The sequence below is a fragment of the Lepisma saccharinum genome, chromosome 5 (genome assembly GCF_977018435.1).
Source record: "Lepisma saccharinum chromosome 5, izLepSacc3.1, whole genome shotgun sequence".
NCBI classification, from domain to species: Eukaryota; Metazoa; Arthropoda; class Insecta; order Zygentoma; family Lepismatidae; genus Lepisma; species Lepisma saccharinum.
In genome coordinates, this window is record NC_139233.1 from 24288644 (window position 1) to 24311222 (window position 22579).

Sequence of the window (22579 nt, forward strand, 5' to 3'; positions counted from 1 at the left end):
ATACCAACTTCACTAACTTGCTTTATATGAACTATTTTGAAGATGTATGCTTCAGATAGGTGTTTATTTTGCATAACAGATTAATTGATATTATAACAGGGTGTCTATCAGTCAAGAAATCAATAGATAGGTCAAGAACTTTTGCTATTTTTTTATAGTATTGTGAACTTACATCATTATATACCTGTACAGTGATTTGATAAAATTGAATATTTGGAACTCTAAAATCGTATTGAGTTGTGGTTAAGATTTGTTCATTTTATTTCTTAAGAATAATTTTTACATGCATTAATAATTAAAGCAGGTCTAAATCTCTTCTTAAAGTACAGCTTCAATTTTCATCGTAACCAGCCAGGAGTTTTTTATTGAACAAAAATTTCTAAACCCCTGCTTTCGAAAATTTTCAGCGTGCCACTGACGACATATACCTATGTTACAACTTCCATGCAACGGTAGGTGTGTGTCAATCCTCGACAAAATTGCGCAACTCTCAAAACGTTTCACGCACGACAAACAGTCGCTTGCGCAAGGGAAGAATTTCGTAACACCCACCTCTCTGATGGTATTCCTAAAAAGGGAACCGCAACTGTTTACATTACGGCTTCAGTGACAGTATGTGCATGTTGATCCTCACCGAAGTCGCGCCACTTCGTTCGGTAACAAAACTTTTCTTGTTCGACAAATGCCGGTTATGGCTTCCAAGTGACAGCAGATGCACACTCGATGTCCGTCAGAATTGCCTCACTTTACTCGGTGACATAAAATGTTTCTTGCGCGGGCAACTACTAGTGTTGGGCGATATATCGTCAAGACGATATATCGCGATATTGAAAAAATATCGACCAGGCGATATCAACTAGACAATATACATATCACAATATTTTGGCGATATATATTGTGGAGACGATATATCGCCGATGTCATGATACGAAAGAATATAATTTGGTTTGTGACGATATTTTCCAATATCGTCCATCCCTAGTAACTAGCAATGTTACAGCTTTCATCTGGCTGTAAGTGCACATTCTATCTCCCCTCAGGTTTTCACCATTTTTCTCGATGGTGCAAAATGTTCCCAGATAAGGTGAAAATTCGTGGGAAACGTATTTACATGTGGTTTCATGTAGCTTTTGGTATTATTTCATATCACACGCACCATACTTTACTTTTGCACAAAATTTTGGAAGGCATGCACATTACACATTTGTAAATGTGGTAGGCGTGCAGGCAAAAAACAAGTGGTGGATTTTCATGGTATTTTTAGTTTTAAAAGCACAAAATGTGTTGATATTCACAAAAGTGTTCATAATTGTGATATTTCGTGATTTCAAATGGATGAAAATCCATTCACAACATGCCACTGCACATACATCAACACTATTATTTTTGTTGGTTTGCAGCAATTAACAATTTGTCGTATTAAAAGGAATTCAAGGTCTCTATCCATAAGTATGCACGAACAACAGACTTAGGCGGCAAGTGACACGAGACGCATGCTACTTGAGTTTGAGCCAATCAACAACAATGTTTCACGCCATAGTAGTATGATAGCCTGCACCAGGCCTGAACTGATTGGTAATATCCTCATGCGACAAGGGTCTTTTCAGTATAAAGCAAAACAGACCAAGGAGACACCATGCACCATATTGAGAAACACATGCAACTTGTCATGTCACTTCGGTTTGAAATGTTGCATTTATTTATGAAGGTTTGTTTCTAAGAGACATGAGTCTGAAATGCAACTAAATGAGTGTTCGCCATTTTCTGAATATATTCATTGTTAGACTTGAATGTATAACATATTTGCAATAATATTGTCTTCAAAAACAATAAGGAACAAGCAGGTGCTGATCACAAAACTTAATTTACAGGTTTTTTTTTGTATTCTCTCACTGTTCAAAAGAGTGAACTGAAATGTCCCTAGTCATAGGACACTTTGTAACATACGAGACATGGTGGTCAGTTCACAGACCGTCGCTGATGCTTCCGTACACTGATGTTTCCAGTTGCACAGTTCTTGTTCCTGGCTGGTCCCATCTTTTACTTTCCCAGTGTCACTGAAATGCTGGACAGTATGATACTTGTATCACTTGGGAAATTTTAAGCTTCTAGAGAACCTTGAAAATTTCAGCTGACTTCTCTATCTTACATGTTGCTAAACAGCCATGTGGTTTTCGTAACTGCCCCATTCCATTATGAAAGTTAAAGACAAAATGTTCTATCACTTCTGTAGCTCAATTAGCAGTGACTTTGAACCCCACATGATGAGCCACCTCCCAGAGTTTGTGACGGTGTTTGAAATTTAATTTGTTATTTTGTGTGCTGTAAGAGAACTGTGAAAATTCCAAAATCTTACTCGTTAATTAAGTGCATAAATATATCATTTTATTCTTTAATTTTTTTTTGTTACTGATAAAGTACTACACAAAATTTACTAATAGGCCTACTGATCTGATATAAAATTACAATTGCTCCTTGAATGATGGATGAATGGTTCATTCACCTCCTTAATTAATGTACATAACCAGGTGATTGTGGTGGATTTTGCCTTTCAAAAGGAACTACCTATTTAGGCATTTACTTTGCAAAACCATAACATTAATTACATGTTCTTATTCATAAAATAAATAACAAGATGGTAGAATATTGCACTAAATTACAGATTGTTTATAAATATACCAGATCGGTAATATTACTGATAAAGCAGATGCACCATAGGCCATTGTAAAATATATTTAGAATAGTAATGTACTGGATATTGAGTAATCTGGAAAAAATGTGCTGCTTCTGGAAAACTCGGGGAAAATGCAGTTAGAGTTTGCGAGGAAACCCTGAATGAAGAATATTATTTTAGCAGAATATAATTTTCTCACAGCCAAACTCATGTGAAAAACATATAATCATGGTTTCGCCTTTGCTAATTCATTTGAACTTTTTTTTCAAATTTAAGGGCGATGACATCGCTGTTATTATAAGCGTTGTTGTATGTTATAACTACACCATTCTTTGAAGATATAACCATTTTTATACAGGGTGTCCCATAAGTGTGGAGCCATAAGAGAAAAGCACGTAGGATTACAGAGTTTGTTCAAAGTGTTTGCCATTGTGTCACACATACATTTGAAGTGTATCTTGAAGGTAGAATCTCCCCTCCTGCAACACTTTATGGTTTACAGTCGCAGAATTTGCTCACATGCCTGAAAGAACTCTGAACATTTACCACCTTAGGTGGCCCTACAATTCCAATTTGAGTGGAGTGAGATCTGGGTTCCTTACAGACCACTTCATTCAGCCCTGACATATGATCCATTATGCGGGAAACTGTGTTAAGGTAATGGTACACTGTAAGCATGTAATGTAGAGGGGTACCATCCTGTTGAGGCCTTCCCGATGGCACAGTGGTAGCGTCGTCACCTTGTAAGCAGTGGGTCCCGGGTTCAATTCCCGGTGGAGGCACATAGTGGTTCGGATCCCACTTTAAACTGTAGGTCCAGTACCGATTAGCCTTACTGTGCATAAAGTGGACTTAAAACAACAAATTAATCCAATCAATCCATCCTGTTGAGAACTTATGGGTCCAGACGTAGGACACCCTGTATTGAATAAATTTACATAAAAATTATGCAGCATGCATAATTCTCAGGGGCATGCATATTTCGTTTTTGACAAAAACACGAAATGTGAAATAACACATTCTAATGTTAATTTTTAATGTTTCTGGAAGGTATGAGGTGCATTTTACTACCCCGTTTTGTCACAAAATAATGCGAAATCAACTGCAAAATGCGAAATAGGTTCTATCTGATACACAAAATTAAGAGTTTATTTGCAGATGCGACACTTTCTGAAGTTTGATTTATCCTGTGAGTTATGCAATTCACGGAAAATTGATTAATTCTGCTGTAAATATTTGAGAAGCAAGAATCAACCCCTTTATACAGAAAAAATCTTAATACTCTGGTAACTGCATTAATGTCCTATTAGAAGGGTTATGTTTATTAGTGTAATAAGTGCAGTTTTTAAATGAAATTTTGAATAATGTTCACAATTTTTAAACAAAAATGGTATTTTATATACTGCTTTTGATCCGTTTTTTCACCGCTATAACACCGAAATTTTATTTACCCCTTTTTAACCCAAAATTGACTCTTTTTGTACTGAAATTTTACTTTTTTATTTACCAAAAATATGTGCCTCTAATAATTCTATTAATTTGTCATTTCAGGATTCAGTACCTGCAGATGATTTGGTCCAGTTGAGAAAGAAGTTCAAATTGTCTGCAAGGAAGAAGCCCGGACGGAAACAAGGCCACAAGAAAAAGTTGTCACAGATAGACACGGAGCTGAATCAGTATTTCCGGTGTGCCTATTCTCAGATGGGAAGAGGGAAAAGATGTACTGGAAGGAAGAGAGGTAATGATTGTATTGTAGTACCTGGATAATCAATTGGAAAGTAAAAGTTAACATTTTGACTTCTAAATTCAGAACTTCATCACACACACTTTAAAACTGGAAGGTTAAAAAGCTAAATTGAAGAGTAAGTAGGGCCCCCTGTTGCCTTCCATTTGAGTAAAGACAAACAATTCAGTTTTTTTCAATTTTATATCGGAACCCCCAATTTTACATTCCAAGATTTTACATTTTCCTGCATTATACATTCAATCTTGATGATCCCAACAGAAAAATATTATAAAATTTTCACAGATTGTACATTTTCCTGCATTTTAAGTTTTTTCAGCTTTGTTTCGTGAAAAATGCAAAATCAAGGTTCCACTCTATCAGTAAATTTTACGAGGGCTATTTTTTTTCAGTCTCCAATAAGCTAACCACATACAATAAGGAAATGAAAATACTTCAAGTCTGTTCAGTCACTGTTCCATTCACCACACACACCGCTATGCAAACCATTCTGTTCAGTTACTGTTGAGTAGCAAGCGTGTAAGTATGTTCCAGACGATCGAGGTGCCTGTCACGTGTGAGCTTCATGCCATAATTCACTTCTTCCTAGCTGAAGGTCATAATGAAGCCAAAATTCATTGGATGAGTAAGGTTTACAGCAACAATTGGTGAGTGATGGTTGTGTTCAACAATGGTGCAGAAAGTTTAGAGAAGGATGCACGTATATCCATGAAGAGGGTGGTCAGGGGAGGAAGTGTGTTGAACAAGTGAATAAAGTGGTTCGTGAGATGCCTAGATTTAGTACTGATTTTTGTGTGTACCCGAATGCAACAGTGGTTAGGAGGGCATCAGTTTAAGAGTGACGAGGAGCTGAAGGACATCATGAATGGTTGGTTGCATCACCATGCGGCAGCCGTCTTTGAGGAGGGCATTGTATCTTAAGTGCCTTTATTGATATGGCAATTATGTAGAAAAGTAGCTGAGAGATGTTCCAGTAAAAGAGTAAAGTGTTCCCCTGTGCATAGCACCACGCCATGAAGGCGTATAGGGGGTGTGGGGGTAACGCCCCAAACTTACTTGATCCGGTCGTGAGTGGGGGTGATGTGATCAGCATCACTCCCCTGACTGCCTTTACCCCCCAGGGTTTCCCCCAGGTACCCATGTTATTCGACGCTGGGTGGGCGCCGGGAAAAGAAAAGTTCCCGGATTTGAACCAGCCGGGGATCGAATCCGGGACCTTGAGCATGGTAGTCAGACGCGTTACCGACTGAGCCACCGCGGCCACAGTTGTATTTTCTATACAATTAATGTTTCGTTTTCATTCTTACCTTACTTACCTTAATGGGGAAAACAATAACCCTCGTATATTGGTGGAGTGGAACCTCATGACCAAAGTGAAAAAAGTTTTAGATGTGGGAAAATGTAAAATAAGTGAAAATTTTATATCATTTTGCTATGTTGGGATCATGAAGATATATAATGTATAGAGGCATGCATGTACAGTGGAAACCCAATTTTATGTTCCCGGATTTTACATTTTCCCGCATTATACATTCAATTTTGATGGTCCCAACTTAGTAAAATGTTAAGAAATTTTCCTCGATTTTACTTTTTCCCGTATTTTAAGTTTTTTCAGCTTCATCCCCTGAAAAACGTAAAATCGAGGTTTCACTGTATTTCGTTTTTGACGGAAGCACGAAATGTTAAATATCACGTTGTAATGTTCATGTTTAGTTTTTCTGAAAGGTGTGAAGTGTATTTTCGTGCCATGTTTTGTTACAAAATGATGCGAAATGAGCTGCAAAATGCAAAATATACTCTTAAACACAAAATTTAGAGGTTTTTTTTGCTGATGTGATACTTTAGGAAGTTCGAATTGTCCTGTAAGTTATGCAATTCATGGAAAATTGATCAATTCTGCTTTAAATACCGTATTTACACGTGTATAATGTGCGCACCCTGGTTTTTGATGGGGAAAAGTGGCAAACAATTATATATCATATACAATGTGCAGTACAATCCAGTTTCAAGAAATGGCTTTTTTAGTTAGGTTGTAAAGCTGTTGCTACACCGATCAACAGTGAATGACATCATACCCATTGAATGAGTCACCTGTTGCTATGTGGACCAAGAGGAGAATAATATCTTGTGTAAACAATATGTTACCAACCCACGCCACCTCCCCCCTCTCCCTCCACTGTGTTTAGCATACCATTCACTCTTTAACCACCTTATTTATTCTGTAATAGTAGAAAGCGAGATCAAAATTGTTATGGATTTACAGTGCTCAAGAAGTTATTTTCTATTATTTCTCACCCAACAAATACCTCTAATACGCATCCCATGTGACGGGAGGTGCATGCTCAAATTCCACCAGAATTTTCTTGATGTTGCAGAACATTACATTAAAAAGTGAAAGACCATGAGAAATGACCTTCAAACTTTTATACATGGTTTTGCTCAAGGCACATTCAGGACCCTCAAACTAGCAGTTAGCAGCAAAATATTTATTCCATTAACGCATTTACACACTCCACATACAACTAGTATTATTTTGTCAGTAATACATTTTAATTATTATTTTCTTTTTTCTTATCTTTTCTTTAATCGAAAGTACCATAAAAATCAGAATGTTCCTTCATTTTGTGATGAACTTATTTCAACCGCATTTCACATTAGTGTTGCTATTTTGAATGGAATAATGTTGCCATATTCAAAATTTGCAGGATTTAAGCTTTACAATGATATATAACATGATACGGTTCCGTAAACATGAAAAGTCAATGCAAGTGTCACAAATTCATGGAATGACCCTATAGGTTTTATGTTGGCTGTCCGAACTTTTCTGTGTATAATACGCACCACAGTTTGTGGGGGATTTTTTTATTTTTTTTTGAAAGAAGTGCGCATTATACATGAGTAAATACGGTATTTGAGAAACAAAAATGCACTCCTTTACACAGGAATAAACTTAATAATCTTACAACTATAAAAATGTGATAGTGGAAGGGAATTGTTTATTTTGTGTAATAAATGTAATCAAATTTAGGATAACATTCACCATTTTAACACTGAAATGCCATTTTATATACTGCTTTTGATTGTGATAAATGCCCAGTTTTTGTACCAAATTCTTGATCTTTTATTCGCCATAAGTATGTGGCTCTAATAATATAGTTCACTATACTTTATGAGCATTGCACAAAATTCATTTTATTAACAATGTTGCATCACTTTAAAATTGCTCTTCTTTTTTAATAGTAGTTCAAAGTTTTTCTGCACGTGGGTGCTCAGTTGAGGCAACATTTTTTGGAGCAAGTGGAAAGGGAATGGATTATATAATAATTGTCTGATGTAATACTAGTGACCATGGGTATGTAGAGGGGGACCAGAAATATCCCTGATGTTACTTAAAGAACTTAACATAAGAAATATGAGAAAAAGATGATCAATTAAATTTCCAATACCCACTATAGTGTATTTCAGCAGAATTCAGGTAAACCATTTTAATGTTTAATATACTGCTGAAAAATATGACTGAAATCTGATGTGAAATATTTTTGAAAAAAATTGATTGTAAGTGTATTATAATAATAATTATATGGTGGGAGATCATCCAAACAGCTACAGGGTGACATGAGGTCAGCACGACAAACCCCCAGCGGTTGTTGCAGGTTTTCTGTGACCGGGTTATGCTACTTATTCGTAGTGCACTAATTTCCTCGTGATAGTGGCCGCGGTGGCTCAGTCGGTAACGCGTCTGACTACCATGCTAAAGGTCCCGGGTTCGATCCCCGGGAACTTTTCTAACGATGGAAGCAGCCCCGGCGCCCACCCAGCGTCGAATAACATGGGTACCTGGGGGAAACCCTGGGGGGTAAAGGCGGTCAGGGGCATGATGCTGATCACATCACCCCCACTCACGACCAGATCAAGAAAGTGTGGGGCGTTACCCCCACACCCCCTATACGCCTTCATGGCATGGTGCTTTGCACAGGGGAGCACTTTACCTTTTTTTTACCTTTAGTGGCCGCGGTCCCATACACAGGCTGAAATCTCAGGACAAAAGTTCTTGTTTCCTCCATGGGACTCGAACCTGTGTGTGTCCCGTAGCCAGAGCGCAAGCTTGCACCTTAGGCTGCACGGCCATGGGGCAAGACAAAATTGTACTCTTCTCAGCGGTAGGCTTGAACCACTGTGTGTCCTGAGCCCAAATTCTGATGCTTTTGACTGCATGACCAAGCAGGCGGACTGTAGGTGCATTATTTTGTGTAAAAACATATCTGTCTTTGTTAGTTTTCAATCTAAATGTGTACCTTTTTATTTTGTTGCAGTGCATTATCCATATCATGAGGTGAAGTTGTGGGCCGAGAAGACAGATAGTTTGACAACTTATTTTGGGACTGATTATTATTTCCCTAAGAACCAGCATCTGATAGTAGATGATGTGGCATTTGAGGAAAGTGACATAAGCCTGGCTTTGGCCTTGAGAGAACGTGCTGCTAGTAAACAAAGAAGCAACACTGTAAATAACGGACATACCGAGCCTGAACCAAGCACATCACAAGAAGGCAGTCAGTCGTGCATTTTGGAAGGTGACACTTCGAAGCAGACCACAGTGAACGGTATTGTGAAATATCAAGGATGTCCAGTTGAAAGAAATTTGTGTTATGACACTGGCACTCTGCAAGTGTTACATCATGGAGTAAAGAAGATGGTTTTTTGTCCACCCAACCACACCACATGCGTCGGATTCCGAGGAGTGTTGCTGTCTCGGAAAGGCCTGCTTGCTTCTATGAATAGGGTTTGTGACTGTGAAGAAGACCCCAGTGAAGATGAAATTAACCCCTATATCAGTCCAAGCAAGAGGCTGAGTGCCGAAGATGCTGAAGAGTTATTCTGGAGAAGATTTGCATCTTTGTTTTATTACCCTTCAATCATGACCAACAGATTGTAAGTTACTTTTAATTTTTTTATAATTAATGTGAAACTTATATCTTGTGACAACATTATTAGCGTTTAGTGGACAAATGGTAAAAGGTCTTCACTTTCGTTGGAAAAAAGACGGACGTATAGCCGGCTTCCCAGCACCACGTGTCAGCAATTAACGTGTCATATCTTGAAATACACTATACACATGATATATCAGTTGTCTTTTTGTTAATTAGTATACATGTGAAGGTACGACATACCCGAATTACAAAACATTATATCCATTGTTACTGTTATTAAACAGTAAAGTTTGAAAAAATATTTTGTTTTCATATGAGTATTATGCGATACTTATATAACTCCTCAACCACCACATATTCCTGATATATATATTTAACTTTTACATGTAATAATGAGAACAAAAGAGCACTTTAACAACATGTGACAATTATGGGCCCAGGGCAAAGACCTAATATTCAAAAATGTTTCTTAATTATTTTTTTTTAATTATTTTTTTGCAAATTGAAGGATTATATGTCCTCAAAGAGAGGTCTTTTGTCATGCTTCCGTCCAAATTTGGTCCATCCAGCATTCTTAGTGTTGATGCTAGTAGTAAAATTACGGAAATAGTTTTCATAAGCTGGCAACACTGCTGCTTTTTTAGTGTTATTTTTTTCTCAAGAAGTATCAGCCTATTTTCAACTAAACTTTGCATGGTTGTAGGAATATGCAGGGTGATTCAAAAGTCCCATAACACCTCATATAAAATGTAAAGGAGTTAGGCTGGGTACAATTGGTCATGATAGAAACAGGTTAGATCTAGGGGGAACCATAATGTGAACCAGCACCATGTGACAGCACTAAACACGGCATATCTCTAGAACTAATAATGATGTTTTTTTTGTTCAATAATATACTTAATATACATATGATTTCATGACACCCAAATAACGAATCAATACAGTATTTTTTTTTTTTATGATGATGCTTTTTGCATGATCTCCACATTATGGAGCAGCGGTCATCAATAGGCTAATCAATATTTTGAACAACTTTTAATTGCTCTGATAAGTTTACTTTTCATTTTTTCGAGCAAATTTTCTTTGCGATCGACTTCGCGACCTGTCTGGTGGCTTCGCCAGGCATGTACTGTCTTGCTGCATTTGCTCGCATGCCGGTCATTCCATGTCAGTTCAACCAGACCATGGTACCCATGATCTCAGATTTTGATGAAACTTGGCATATTTAATCCTTTCATGGAGGTGAGAAACCACATAATTTTTTTTGTCTCAAACTTCACTGGTTTCATTTTTATAGCCCTCAAACTTACAGTGATCCCTTACATTCGGAAAAGTAATTTTACCTCCCTTATATATTATTCAATCTCTTTGAAACTTCACAACAATGTTAACCAAACAATAAGGATTCCAGAAAAAAATATGTCAACATATCACATTATATTTTAGTACACTAATAAATTAATAAAATATTATTATCTGATTTTTTTTAAACAAAAACATGGTTTACTAAAATTTGAATTATCGTTGAAAGGGAAAGGTGCAACATCCACAAAAATATTTTTAAAGTGAACTTAGATACCGTATTTACGCGTGTATAAATGTGCACCTTGGTTTTTTTTTTTGGGGGGGGGGGGAAGTGACCAAAAATGTATCTCATGTATAATGCGCGTTATAATCCAGGTTCAAGAAAAGGCTTTCTTAGTTGTAGGTCGTAAAGCTGTTGCTATGCCAATCAAGAGATAATAACATCATACCCATCATACCTATTCATTGAGTCAGCTGTTGCTATGTGAACCAAGAGGAGAATATCCTCTTTTGTAAACAGTAAGTCACCAACCCAACCTACCTCCCCCTCTCCCTCCACTGTGTAACATCCCAAAGTTTTCATTCTTTAACCACCTTATTTATTCTGTAATAGTAGAAAGGGAGATCAAAATTACATTATGGATTTGCAGTGCTCAGGAAGTTATTTTCTGTTATTTCTCACCCAGCAAATACCGCTGATACACATCGCATGTGATGGGAGGTGCATGCTTGAAGTCTGCCAGAACGACACTGCTTTTCTTGTGTCGCAGAACATTATATTACAAAGTGAAAAATCGTGGAAAATGGCCTTTAAACTTTTATGCGTGGTTTTGCTCATTTTCTCTTTAATTGTTCTAAAAAAAAAAAACTAAAAAAAAAAACAAAAAAAAAACTTCAAAATATATACTTTCAGGACCGTCAAACTAGCAGTTAGGAGAACAAGATTTCTTTCATTAAAGCATTTCCTCAATCCATATATGTCATATTATTTGGCCAGTAATACATTTTAAATATTATTTTCTTTCTCTTTTCTTTCATCCAAAGTACCATGAAAATCAGAACGTTCCTTCATTTTGTGATGAGCTTATTTCAACTGCATTGCACATTAGTGTCGCCACCTTGAATGCAATAGTGTTGCCATATTCAGAAACTACAGAATTCAAGCATTACAACGATATATAACATGATAGGGTTCTGTAAACATAAAAAAATATTCCGTGCATAATACGTACCAAAGATTTTGGGTGCAAAAAATTTGGGAAAAAAGTGCGCATTATACATGAGTAAATACGGTATATGATCTAACTTACCCATAAATAAAATTGATGGCTTTTTCATTCCTTCTGAAAATATGTACTTATTTCTGAAATTTTTTGAAATGGCTACCAGATTTAAAATTTTTCAAATTAACTCAAAATCTAAGAATCTAGCTTCAAAATATCATTGAAGCAAATTTTTAGAGCATAGAATTTTATATAATGTTTACATGGATGCACAGAAACTGGGGTAAAGGAGGCCGTGTTTCTTTCTCTGGAAAATGAATGTCAACCTAAAAATATATATTTCATGCACACAGTTTTATTTCATTCACAGTTGTTTGTGTTTATTATTGAAAGGATATTGCAGGAATGTGATAACTTTAAATTGATGGAGTGTTTCTTGAAGAACCTGAAAGTTTCATTGACCTCCTTAATAAATGTGTTTCCAGGTGACTGCAGTGCAAAATAAATTGCATATTTAGACATTTAATTTTTTAGAAAGTAAGGCATGGAGATTATCCATAAAAATTACAACAAAATGGCAGAATTTTGCTCTAAATTATCACATATTTATCGATATATCGGATCGGTAAAATAATCGGTAATTTTACTGATAAACCAATATGCCTATATCGGCCGATACCGATTAATCGATCCCATCCCTAATAAAAAGTAAAGAAATATGCTTGTGGTTAAGAATTTTTGCTATTTTTTTACAGTACAGTGAATTTTCATTGTTATAATACCTGTACTGGAATTTGATAAAATTGAATATTAGGAAATCTAAAATTGTATTGAGTTGTGGTTAAGATTTGTTTACTTTATTTCTTAAGAGTTACATTCTTGTATGTGTGAAGTTTTGTAAAAATATTAAATAATGTGGTCATTCCTCATCCTCGATAAAATCTGAAGCATTAATTTTTACATGCATCAATAATTAAAGCAAGTATAAATCTTTTATTAAAGTACAATTTCAATTTTCATCTTAACTGACCTTGTAGTAGGGGATTTCTTTTAAATATCTATTTTCTTAACACTAGAGTGGCTGGAGGGGTCAAAATGACCCCTGCCCTCACCATTTCTTTGATAACTGTCCCATTATTCTATTTTTTTCCCCGAAATTTTTGTGACTTCTCGTAATTCTTTGTCCTTTTTAAGGTGGTACATTGAAATCTACAAAATCTAATTTATTTTTGTAAAATTTTATGTTATACCCCTTGAACAGTGGGAGGGGTCAATTTGACCCCTGTAAAGTTTCATTTATGCATGCCTCAATATCATCGTTAGGTTGCTGTTTCTGTGTCATCCTGTCTTTAGCATGTACCCCACTTGTCAGAGTTTACATGTTGTCATGTAGGTAGTGTTCTTGGACCTGGAAGGACCTCTACAAACATGTCATATCAAGTAGCAGTTTCTCATTGTGAAATGTTGCGTATTCTGGAGTGTTCAGATGTTTATGATTGTAATTTTTTATTTATAATCAAAATGTATCACAAACCACGTAAACACTTTGATTATAATACATAAAGCACAGGAAAATAATATAAATTAAAAATACGTTCCCATTCTATAATAAAGCCTGAATCACACGGAACTGGATTTCCAGTAGGAATGCCCTAAATTGCGCTGGACTGGCTACCCATTTGCTAGTTTTCACCTCACACGATACTTGTTGCCGTACTTGTCAATATACTTTTGTTCCCATAAGACTTGCGCAGAGCAGACAATCTGTAAAGATGGACGAGTAATTTGAAGAATGTTGTAGGAGAATTACTGCTTTGTGCTTTTATTAAAAATTAAAAAATAAAAGTATGGACTAGAGATTGGCTCGAAAAAAATATGATAATCAATGCATACCGAACAAGCTTTTTAATTAACTCGGGTATGCATATTCACACATGAGTTTTGCAGGATTCATTCACAAATTTAAAAAGAAAATCAAACATTTAATTTAATACACTTGTAATAATAACGATTTTCATTTTCGGCTAATCATATTTGTCACGTACCCATCTCGTTGCTTTTCATAAATACCTAAATATTAATGAACTGAACACGAATGCACTGCACGTCATCTCTTTCCTTTTTTTTTATCGAGAAACTAACAAAAACAGCCAACACTCTGAAACCACATACAAAAAACTCCCCTTTGCAAACTCGCAGATTATCTTCACATGGCCAAACTTTGCTCTGATTGGCTGTTCCACAGAATACAATCGAGGAAAGCCAGTAGCAATTAGAACATGTCCTATTCCTGCAAACCAGTCAAGCAGCCAGCGAGGCAACCATCACATGCAGCGCCAAGCAACTGGATATCCAGTTCCTTGTTATTCGGCCTTAATTAGAATTTTTAAATACATTTCTTATGAGGGGTCAAAATGACCACTTTCCGCTCTTCTAGGGGTATCAGATCCTTCACCGTTCTAGTGTTCATTTCCAACTATAGCTAAGTAGGAGCGATTAAATAAATGGCAAGAAATAGGAAGAAAAAGGTTAAGTAAAAGTCAAGAATTTTGGATAATGCAAATTGTCAAATTGTGTTTTCTGTAACAGCCCACAGATTAATGAAGGACTATTCACAAAGGATGTTGGTCGCGTGGCTTCTTCTAAACGACCGTCCGATGATTCCTGTGATGACTCTGAAAGAGAGGAAGTGAGACCCATCCAAGGACGATCTCTTGTGGATACGGATGATGAAAGTGGCGATGCTGAACAGTTAGATGAGGACTTAAATATTGACGAACACCTTAAGATTGTGGAACAGCAGAAGAAGGGAAGGAGACAAACAAGGTAAGTTTTGATAATTACATGTGAATAGAGCCATGGTTGTCTAGTCCGTAGGGTGTCTGACCGCCATGCAGGAGATCTGGGTTCGATTCCCAGGGTGGGAATTTTTCCAGGCTTGTCCTCGCATAAATCGGCTCGGGCTCACCCAGCCTAAAATCAATGGGGGTAAAGGTGGTTGGAGTGTGGTGCTGATCACATCACCTCCAAAATGGCCAAGATCGAGAATATGTGGGGCTATACCCTCACTTCCCCTAAATGTGCCTTCATGGCATGGAGCTATGTGCACGGGGAACTTTATCTTTACCTTACATGTGAATAGGCTTTTGCAAAGAACTATCCTGGTTTTAACAATACTTTTGATCAGTCAAGTTTGTGCTAGCTGGTAACTCCTTATTTTGCCGTACTGAGTGTTATCAGTGCTATCAGTCTGACAGGTCTACCAGGGGCGGCGCCAGAAATTTTCGACCGGGTGGGCAGAAGCTCCATAGTGATAGATTAGGGTGGGCAGTATAAATGTAAGACGTATGTATCCCCCTCTCTCTTACACTCCCGATTTTCCTCTTACTTGTTTTCCCTTTCCTTTTTTTTCCTCTTTATTCTTTTCTAATCTATTCTCGCACCTTGTTCCATTTCCTTTAGTTTTATCTCTGATGGACACAATTATTTCAAGGAAGTGTTTTTACCCATGCGCAGCCGTACCCCAGACATACATTCTAATCACATTCTTTCATGCATGTTAATTCAGTGAAATAAATGGGAATTAGGTTTAAGCTTGTTTTGCAAATACAAGGCACATTCTTGATTTTATGTATTCGGCGACAATGATAGAAAGTGCGATGGTAGACAATCGTAAAGTTACTCGTAATGTAAATGCATGTTCCTGAGCATAGTATTTTCATCGTATAAGTTTTTGACTGAAAGAGTTTTCTTACTCCTTGGGGGTCACTTTTCTTAGCTTACAAGGTTTGTACAACTGACAAATCTATCTTAATGTTTGTAGTAGCAGCGATTGGGTGCCAATATTTCAGGGGCAAGGGCAATATACGCAGGGGTGCCCATCCCCCCAAGGTCAATGGCGCATTCCCACAAAAAGTATGTCCATGTCATCCGTCCCCACCCCCAAATCATATCATTTGCGCCCTGAAACTATATCGTAATCCCTACACCGAAAGTAACTTTTTCTTAGCTTTTTGTTACAAATGATGCACCTGCTTTAAAATAAGCAGTATACCAACACTAAGCACTATATTTTAAGAAGTGATGTTACTCATGAATATGGAGAATATCACTCATGTCTTGTAATGCAGCTATACCATAAAAATTCACATCCACCTTAGTAAAGTGCCAAACACGCATTGTTGTAACAAACACATTATTGCGAGCGAAGCAAGCAAGAACATTTTTACATCCATTTCTTTGCAGGCTTTCAAGAATATTAATTTAACGGGGTGTCAATACTTTCTTAGGATCCCGGGATATTTAGTCTTTTCCAACTTCTGTTTTGGCACGTTCGGGGTAGAAAACGTGTGGATACCAAATCGCTTAATACAGTCTCCAACATTTTATGTTCAAACTCTCTCTTCAGTACAGAAATCCCTTGACAATCTAAGATTTAACACTTTATCAAAAGCTTCCTATCTCCCCCTTTAAATTTAATACTCAATCCTACCACAAAAATGTCCATGCCAATTTTAGACTTACTGTTGATATTGAAGACTGGATATTGCTTCCTCCAAAAAATTAATTCTCAGTCTCCACACCAGAATTTCTGCAACATTCTAAGACAATAGTAATACACAAGAATTGGATACCTTAATGCCCATTGCCCCTCTAACTAAAATACCCGCCATAATCTAAGACTTAGAGTTGAATACTGTCCCCGCCAACGTTTAATTCAGAATTCCCCCCAGAACCCACCTGTCAATTAAGGCCTAATATATAAGAGTTGGATATTTACTCCCTTCCCCCTCCTCGCACCTTCAATAATGACCATAAACGCTTTCTTTTCTTCATCTAATGGATTAAATATGGTGAATTTAAGGTGTATTTTGGAAAAATATATAAATGTTCAATTTTACATTATTTGAAGGGAAAAAATCCCCCAAAGAATCACGATGGCGCAGCCTGCGCCATAACCCTCCCTGTGGGCACCCCTGAATATACGTTTTCTTGGTAGAAAAGGCTTAGCATAAAGAGGCCATAGTGCGGGGGAAAAAGTGGCAAAATGTGGCTGGGGAACTGCATCCCCCACTTCCCGCTCCTCCTAATCGCCGCCACTGAATGTTTGGATTAAAATGAACGTCTTATTAGGAATGATTTAAAACACACACGGAAAACAAATTATTTGTTCATTGTCCGTTAAGTATCCCTAGGCTAATGAAAGGCTATTTTGACAAAATATCACTAGTCATAAGTAATAAACAAGTAAGATTGAGAAATCTGTTCAGAATTTTAGAGATTATTAGCTAAGTTGCTATTCGTTTTCTGAAGAACTGTCATATTACTAATGCGGGAGAAGCAATACACGTATGCTTACATGAACATATTTTTTGAGGTAACAAAATGATTTAGGACACAAGGAATTCATCGAAGTTGATCATCGTACCAGTAATACTTCATCTATTTTTCATTGGGTTGTATGGCGTGACCATTTCGAACACACTAGAATGTCACCCTCTATCCTGTGCAGCATACCCTGCAAACTTTATTTTTTCAGGGCAACGAGTCCCTGGCGCCTGGAACCACTGTCAAAGTAATAATATATGAGGGTCTGTATTTTGAGTGTCAGCGTGTGTTTGTTTTCGCCCCTTCGTTACTTTCACCTAATCACCATTGAACCTTATAACATCGTCATTATTAAAATTAGCAGAAAAATGACTTACAATAAAACAAATCAACCAGAACTTACTCTTCCAAATATGGAGTTTCATTAGTTTATACCTCTTAGAAAGTTGCGGTAGTAATTTCAATCGCACAGCGTTTCATTAGTGGATCAAGGCAGCTAATTCCGTGAACAATGACGTTGTTTTCCGAAAGTCTCAAATATTTGTCTCAGGCAATCACCCTCTTAAAATAGACGCATCTTCTGTGGTGATAAAATGCCACGTTTGGTGCGAGTTCTTTCTGTATATTTTTCCCCAATGGCATAACGCTGTCGCATTATAATGAAGAGGTCCTGTGTTTGACTCCCCTCTCCTCTGGTGGAAGCACAATGCACACTGATTCGGACTACACGTTAAACTGTAGGTTTAGTACCGATTAGCCTATCTGAGCATGAAAGTGGGCTTAGAAACAAACTAACAAAATCGTCTTCTATATACTTCGTGACATAACGTTTTTCTTTACTTCAGCTGCATCTACAGATTCTGTTGACATTTTCGGCTGATTCATGTGACAGAATTTATGTGTGGAACGAGGATTTCTAAATAGGATAAGCCACTCATTAGCAATTGAATAATTCTGTAGCTTTTTCCATATATAACTGATTTATTAAAATTTATTCACTTCGGTATTGTAGTGATTGTTGTGATTCCTTCTTATTAGTAGAACGAATATAAAGTTGATATTTCATATACCATATTGATATTTGATGACAGATATATAAAAATTGTAATGAAAAAAGGGACACTTCTGGAATTTCAATGCAGAGCTAATTAAAATTATATTATACTCTATAGCAGGCATGTCCAACTTCAATCAAGCAGTGATCTACTTTTTATTTTCACAACAGGCAGTGAGCTACTATTAATCTTTCATCTTTGCAAAAATTTGTACCTACTCAGCCACTATACATTATAGAATTTGAATTCAAATAACGTATATTGGTATAATTACAATAGATAACTGCGATCGACCAACAAAACGCCCCGCGATCGACCGGTCAATCGCGATCGACGCGTTGGACATGCCTGCTCTATAGTATACTTAAACCCGAAGGTTTATGGCTGCAGCAACACAAGCCTTCCATCATCTGTCCCTATCCTGGGCAAGATCAATCCAATCTTTCCCATCCTTACCGATTTATTATAGGTCCATCTCAACGTTATCCCTCCATCCTCGTCTTAGCCTTCCTACTGATCCCTTACCATCAGGTTTCCCAACAAGAATCCTGTAAACTATTCTTTCCTCTGCCATTCCTGTCACATGGCCTGCCCATCTAACTAAGTCTTCTTGATTAAATTATTCTAATATTAATTAAAAGTCGAAATAATTTATTGTGTTGCTGGTGGAAGTAACGCTAAGATGATGTTTAGATTTGTTTATTTGGAGATTATTTTAACCATAGCCGGGTCGGAATATATAGGCTATACGTAGTGGAGGCCCGGAGCTGCAGCCCTCAAGTTCACCCGCAATTCTGATCTAATCTTGATCATACCCTGCATAATTTTGAGCCTCCTAAGCCTACTAGCTGCTTTTAAACATAGAAGTATTCATTTCATCACAATTTTTGTTTCAACAATGACAAAAGTGGCTTTTTATGGGTTGATAATATGTGAACATTTCCAGCATAGATAATATTCACAAGTAAAATATACATGTTATGAACACCAGGTTACACTTAAATATTTAATCATTCATATATCCCCGAGTATATGTACTTATTGAATTTGATTGGGTGGGCAATCGGGTGGGCACAGGAATTTTTGGGTGGGCGCTTGCCCACCCGTGCCCACCCCTGTCGCCGTCCCTGAGGTCTACATCTCAGTATCAACAGAGTCATCAAACAACTATATGAGAACCAATAAAAAGGGTTTGGTGTTGAGGATTAAGATTTGTGTATACAAATGCCAACACGGCATGTAACGCAGCATGCGTGTTACCTATAGGTGTGAGCAGGGGTACAAGGATCACTGTGAAGTACTGCAAGATACAAAGTTCATAACTTCATAAAATAGTAGTATTTTATGAAAGAGAACATTGATTAGTACATGAAATACTTAGAGGCACATATTTTTCGTAAATAAAAAAGCAAAATTTCTGTACAAAAACAGTCAATTTCGGTTTCAAAAGCGGTAAATAAAATAAAATTTCGCTGTTATAGCGGTGAAACAGCGGTATATAAAATGACATTTTGGTTTTAAAAATGTGAATATATCCCAAATTTGATTTAAAAACTGCACTTACTACACAAAATAAACATACCGCTTGTAATAGCATATGTACGTAGTAACCAGAGTATGAAGTTTATTCCTGTATAAAAGGGTCAATTTTTTTCTTTTCAAATATTTACAGCAGAATTAATAAATTTTCCGTGAATTGCATAACTCTCAGGATAATTCTGACTTCACAAAGTGTCACGTCAGTAAATAAACTCTAAATGTTGTGTTTAAGAGTCTATTTCGCATTTTGCAGTTCATTTCTCATTATTTCGTGACAAAACAGGGTGGGAAAAGGCACCCCACACCTTTCACAAACATGAAAAATTAACACTACAATGTGTTATTTCACATTTCGTGTTTTCGGCAAAAACGAAATATGCATGCCTCTAGCAATACTCCACCCACAAAACCCACAAGCAAGTCAATAACCAGATAAGAGTTGTAGTGTTGCACTCTTAAGTTTATTTGTAAACACGCAATGTACTTTAAATAAGGCCAAATTTTTATTAATGCAAGAGCATATTTTATTCTGTTGTTTAGGATGCTTTTAATTTTGCCTTAGAATATGCTGTAGGAAGGTAAAAGAATCTAATGAAGGACTAAAATTAAACGGTTTGACTCAGTTGTTAGCATATGCAGATGATGTATACTTACTAGGGGATGATGTAAATACAATTAAGAATAATGCTAAAGTATTTTTGAAAGCAGCTAAAGAGATAGGTTTGGAAGTTAGCAAGGACTAAATATATGCTCACAGGCCGAAACCAAGTGTTAAGTAATAATCAAAATCTAATTATTGATAACAACTCGTTCAATTATTGATAACAACTCGTTTGAACCAGTTTCCAAATTCAATTACTTAGGAGTAATACTAATATTAGACAGGAAATAAAAAGCAGCCTTAATTCAGTAAATGCATGTTACTTTTCTCTTCATAAACTTTTATCTTCTCGTATAATATCTAAGAAACTAAAAGTTAAAATATATTTGGTCTAGGAATTAATTCGTGCACCTGGACAAGAGATGGCGTAACGAGCGTATCGTCCCACAGTTCAGTGTAGCCACACATGCGTTGAAAACTCCTGTCAGCAAGCATTGTTCGTAGTATAGGGCAGTTGATTGACGCGTCAACAACAGCATTTTGTAGTCAACTGAACATGGCGCAGTTCATGCCAGATAAAGTGTTTTTGCGGGGTGTTCTACTTCATTACTTTAACATGCAGAAAAGTGCTACCAAAAGTCATCGTATTTTGGTGGAAGTGTATGGTGACCATGCGCTTGCTGAGCGAACGTGTCAGAAGTGGTTTGCACGGTTTAGAAGTGGTGATTTCGGCCTGGAAGACCAAGAGCGACCTGGACAGCCAAAAAAATTTGAAGAAGAAGAATTGAGAGCATTGCTCGATCAGGATTCGTGTCAAACGCAGGAAGAACTTGCAGAAGCATTAGGCGTTGATCAAACAACAGTTTCCAAATGCCTCAAAGCCATGGGAATGATTCAAAAGATATCACATTGGGTTCCACATGAATTGAAAGACAGAGACGTTGAAAGACGAAAAACCATTTGCAAATTGCTGCTTCAAAGACAGAAAAGAAAGTGGTTTTTGCATCGCATTGTTACTGGCGATGAGAAGTGGATCCATTACGAGAACCCGAAACGAAAAAAGGCCTGGGTGAAGCCAGGTGAACCAGGTCCATCACAACCGAAATGAGATATTCACTGTGCAAAGGTTATGCTGTGCATATGGTGGGATATGAAAGGTGTGGTGTACTATGAGCTGCTGCAACCGGGTGAAACTATTAATGGAGAACGTTATCAATGACAATTAATGCGTTTGAAGCAAGCTCTGGAAAGGAAACGACCAGAATGGGAGAACAGACATGATAAACTTATTTTTCAACATGATAACGCTCGCCCACATGTCGCAAAACCGGTCAAAACCTATTTAGAAAATGTCGGATGGGAAGTTTTACCCCACCCGCCGTATTCACCAGACGTTGCTCCTTCGGACTACTACTTGTTCGATTGCATGAATAACGATTTGATTGGACAGCGGTTCACTTCTTCAGAAGATATCGAAAAATGGGTCTCGGACTGGATCGCTTCAAAGGATGAGGACTTCTTTCGCCACGGAATCCGTAACTTGCCTGACAGATGGGCAAAAGTGGTGGCTCGCGATGGACAATATTTTTCTTAAGGTATTTATGTATTTTGTGTTTGAACTACAGCTTCAATGTGTGCGTAACAACCGCACGAATTAATTCCTAGACCTAAATAGAAAGCAGTAATTTTGCCTGTAGCATTGTATGGATGTGAAACTTGGTCCCTTACATTAATAAAGGAACATAAATTAAGATTGAAAATAAAATCCTTAGAAAAATATTTGAACCTAAAAGGGATGAGGAGACAGGTGAGTGGAGAAGGTTACATAATTAAGAAGTACATAGTTTGTATTGTCCAGATATTAGAATGATTAAATCAAGAAGACTTAGGTGGGCAGTCCATGTGGCACGAATGGGAGAGGAAAGAGGAGTTTACGGGATTCTTGTTTGGAAGCCTGGTGGTGAGAGACCAGTAGGAAGGTCAAGACGAAGAAGTCCTTCATAGTCAGAGCCTTGTGACGTGGGGAATTGTCGTGAAGCAGATGCCAGCTGCCATCAACCCGATACTTGAGGCTCAAATGTGTTATTCTTTGCACAAATGTTTCAGTACCTCAAGATAAAATGCAGCAGTGACAGTCTTCAGTAATGATTGTCCTCACTTTCTCAACCAATTTCTGTGT

General features: G+C 37.1%; 1 protein-coding gene across 1 annotated transcript in view; it reads left to right on the forward strand.

Annotated features, from left to right (window-relative positions):
* Pbp95 (proximal sequence element A Pbp95) overlaps positions 1 to 22579 on the forward strand; it is a 72846-nt gene that overhangs the window by 43481 nt on the left and 6786 nt on the right. Inside the window, exons 10-12 of the mRNA XM_083122305.1 lie at positions 4226 to 4412; positions 8732 to 9350; positions 14467 to 14703. Of these exons, the coding sequence (XP_082978431.1) occupies positions 4226 to 4412; positions 8732 to 9350; positions 14467 to 14703 (1043 nt within the window). The remainder of the gene's footprint in view (positions 1 to 4225; positions 4413 to 8731; positions 9351 to 14466; positions 14704 to 22579) is intronic.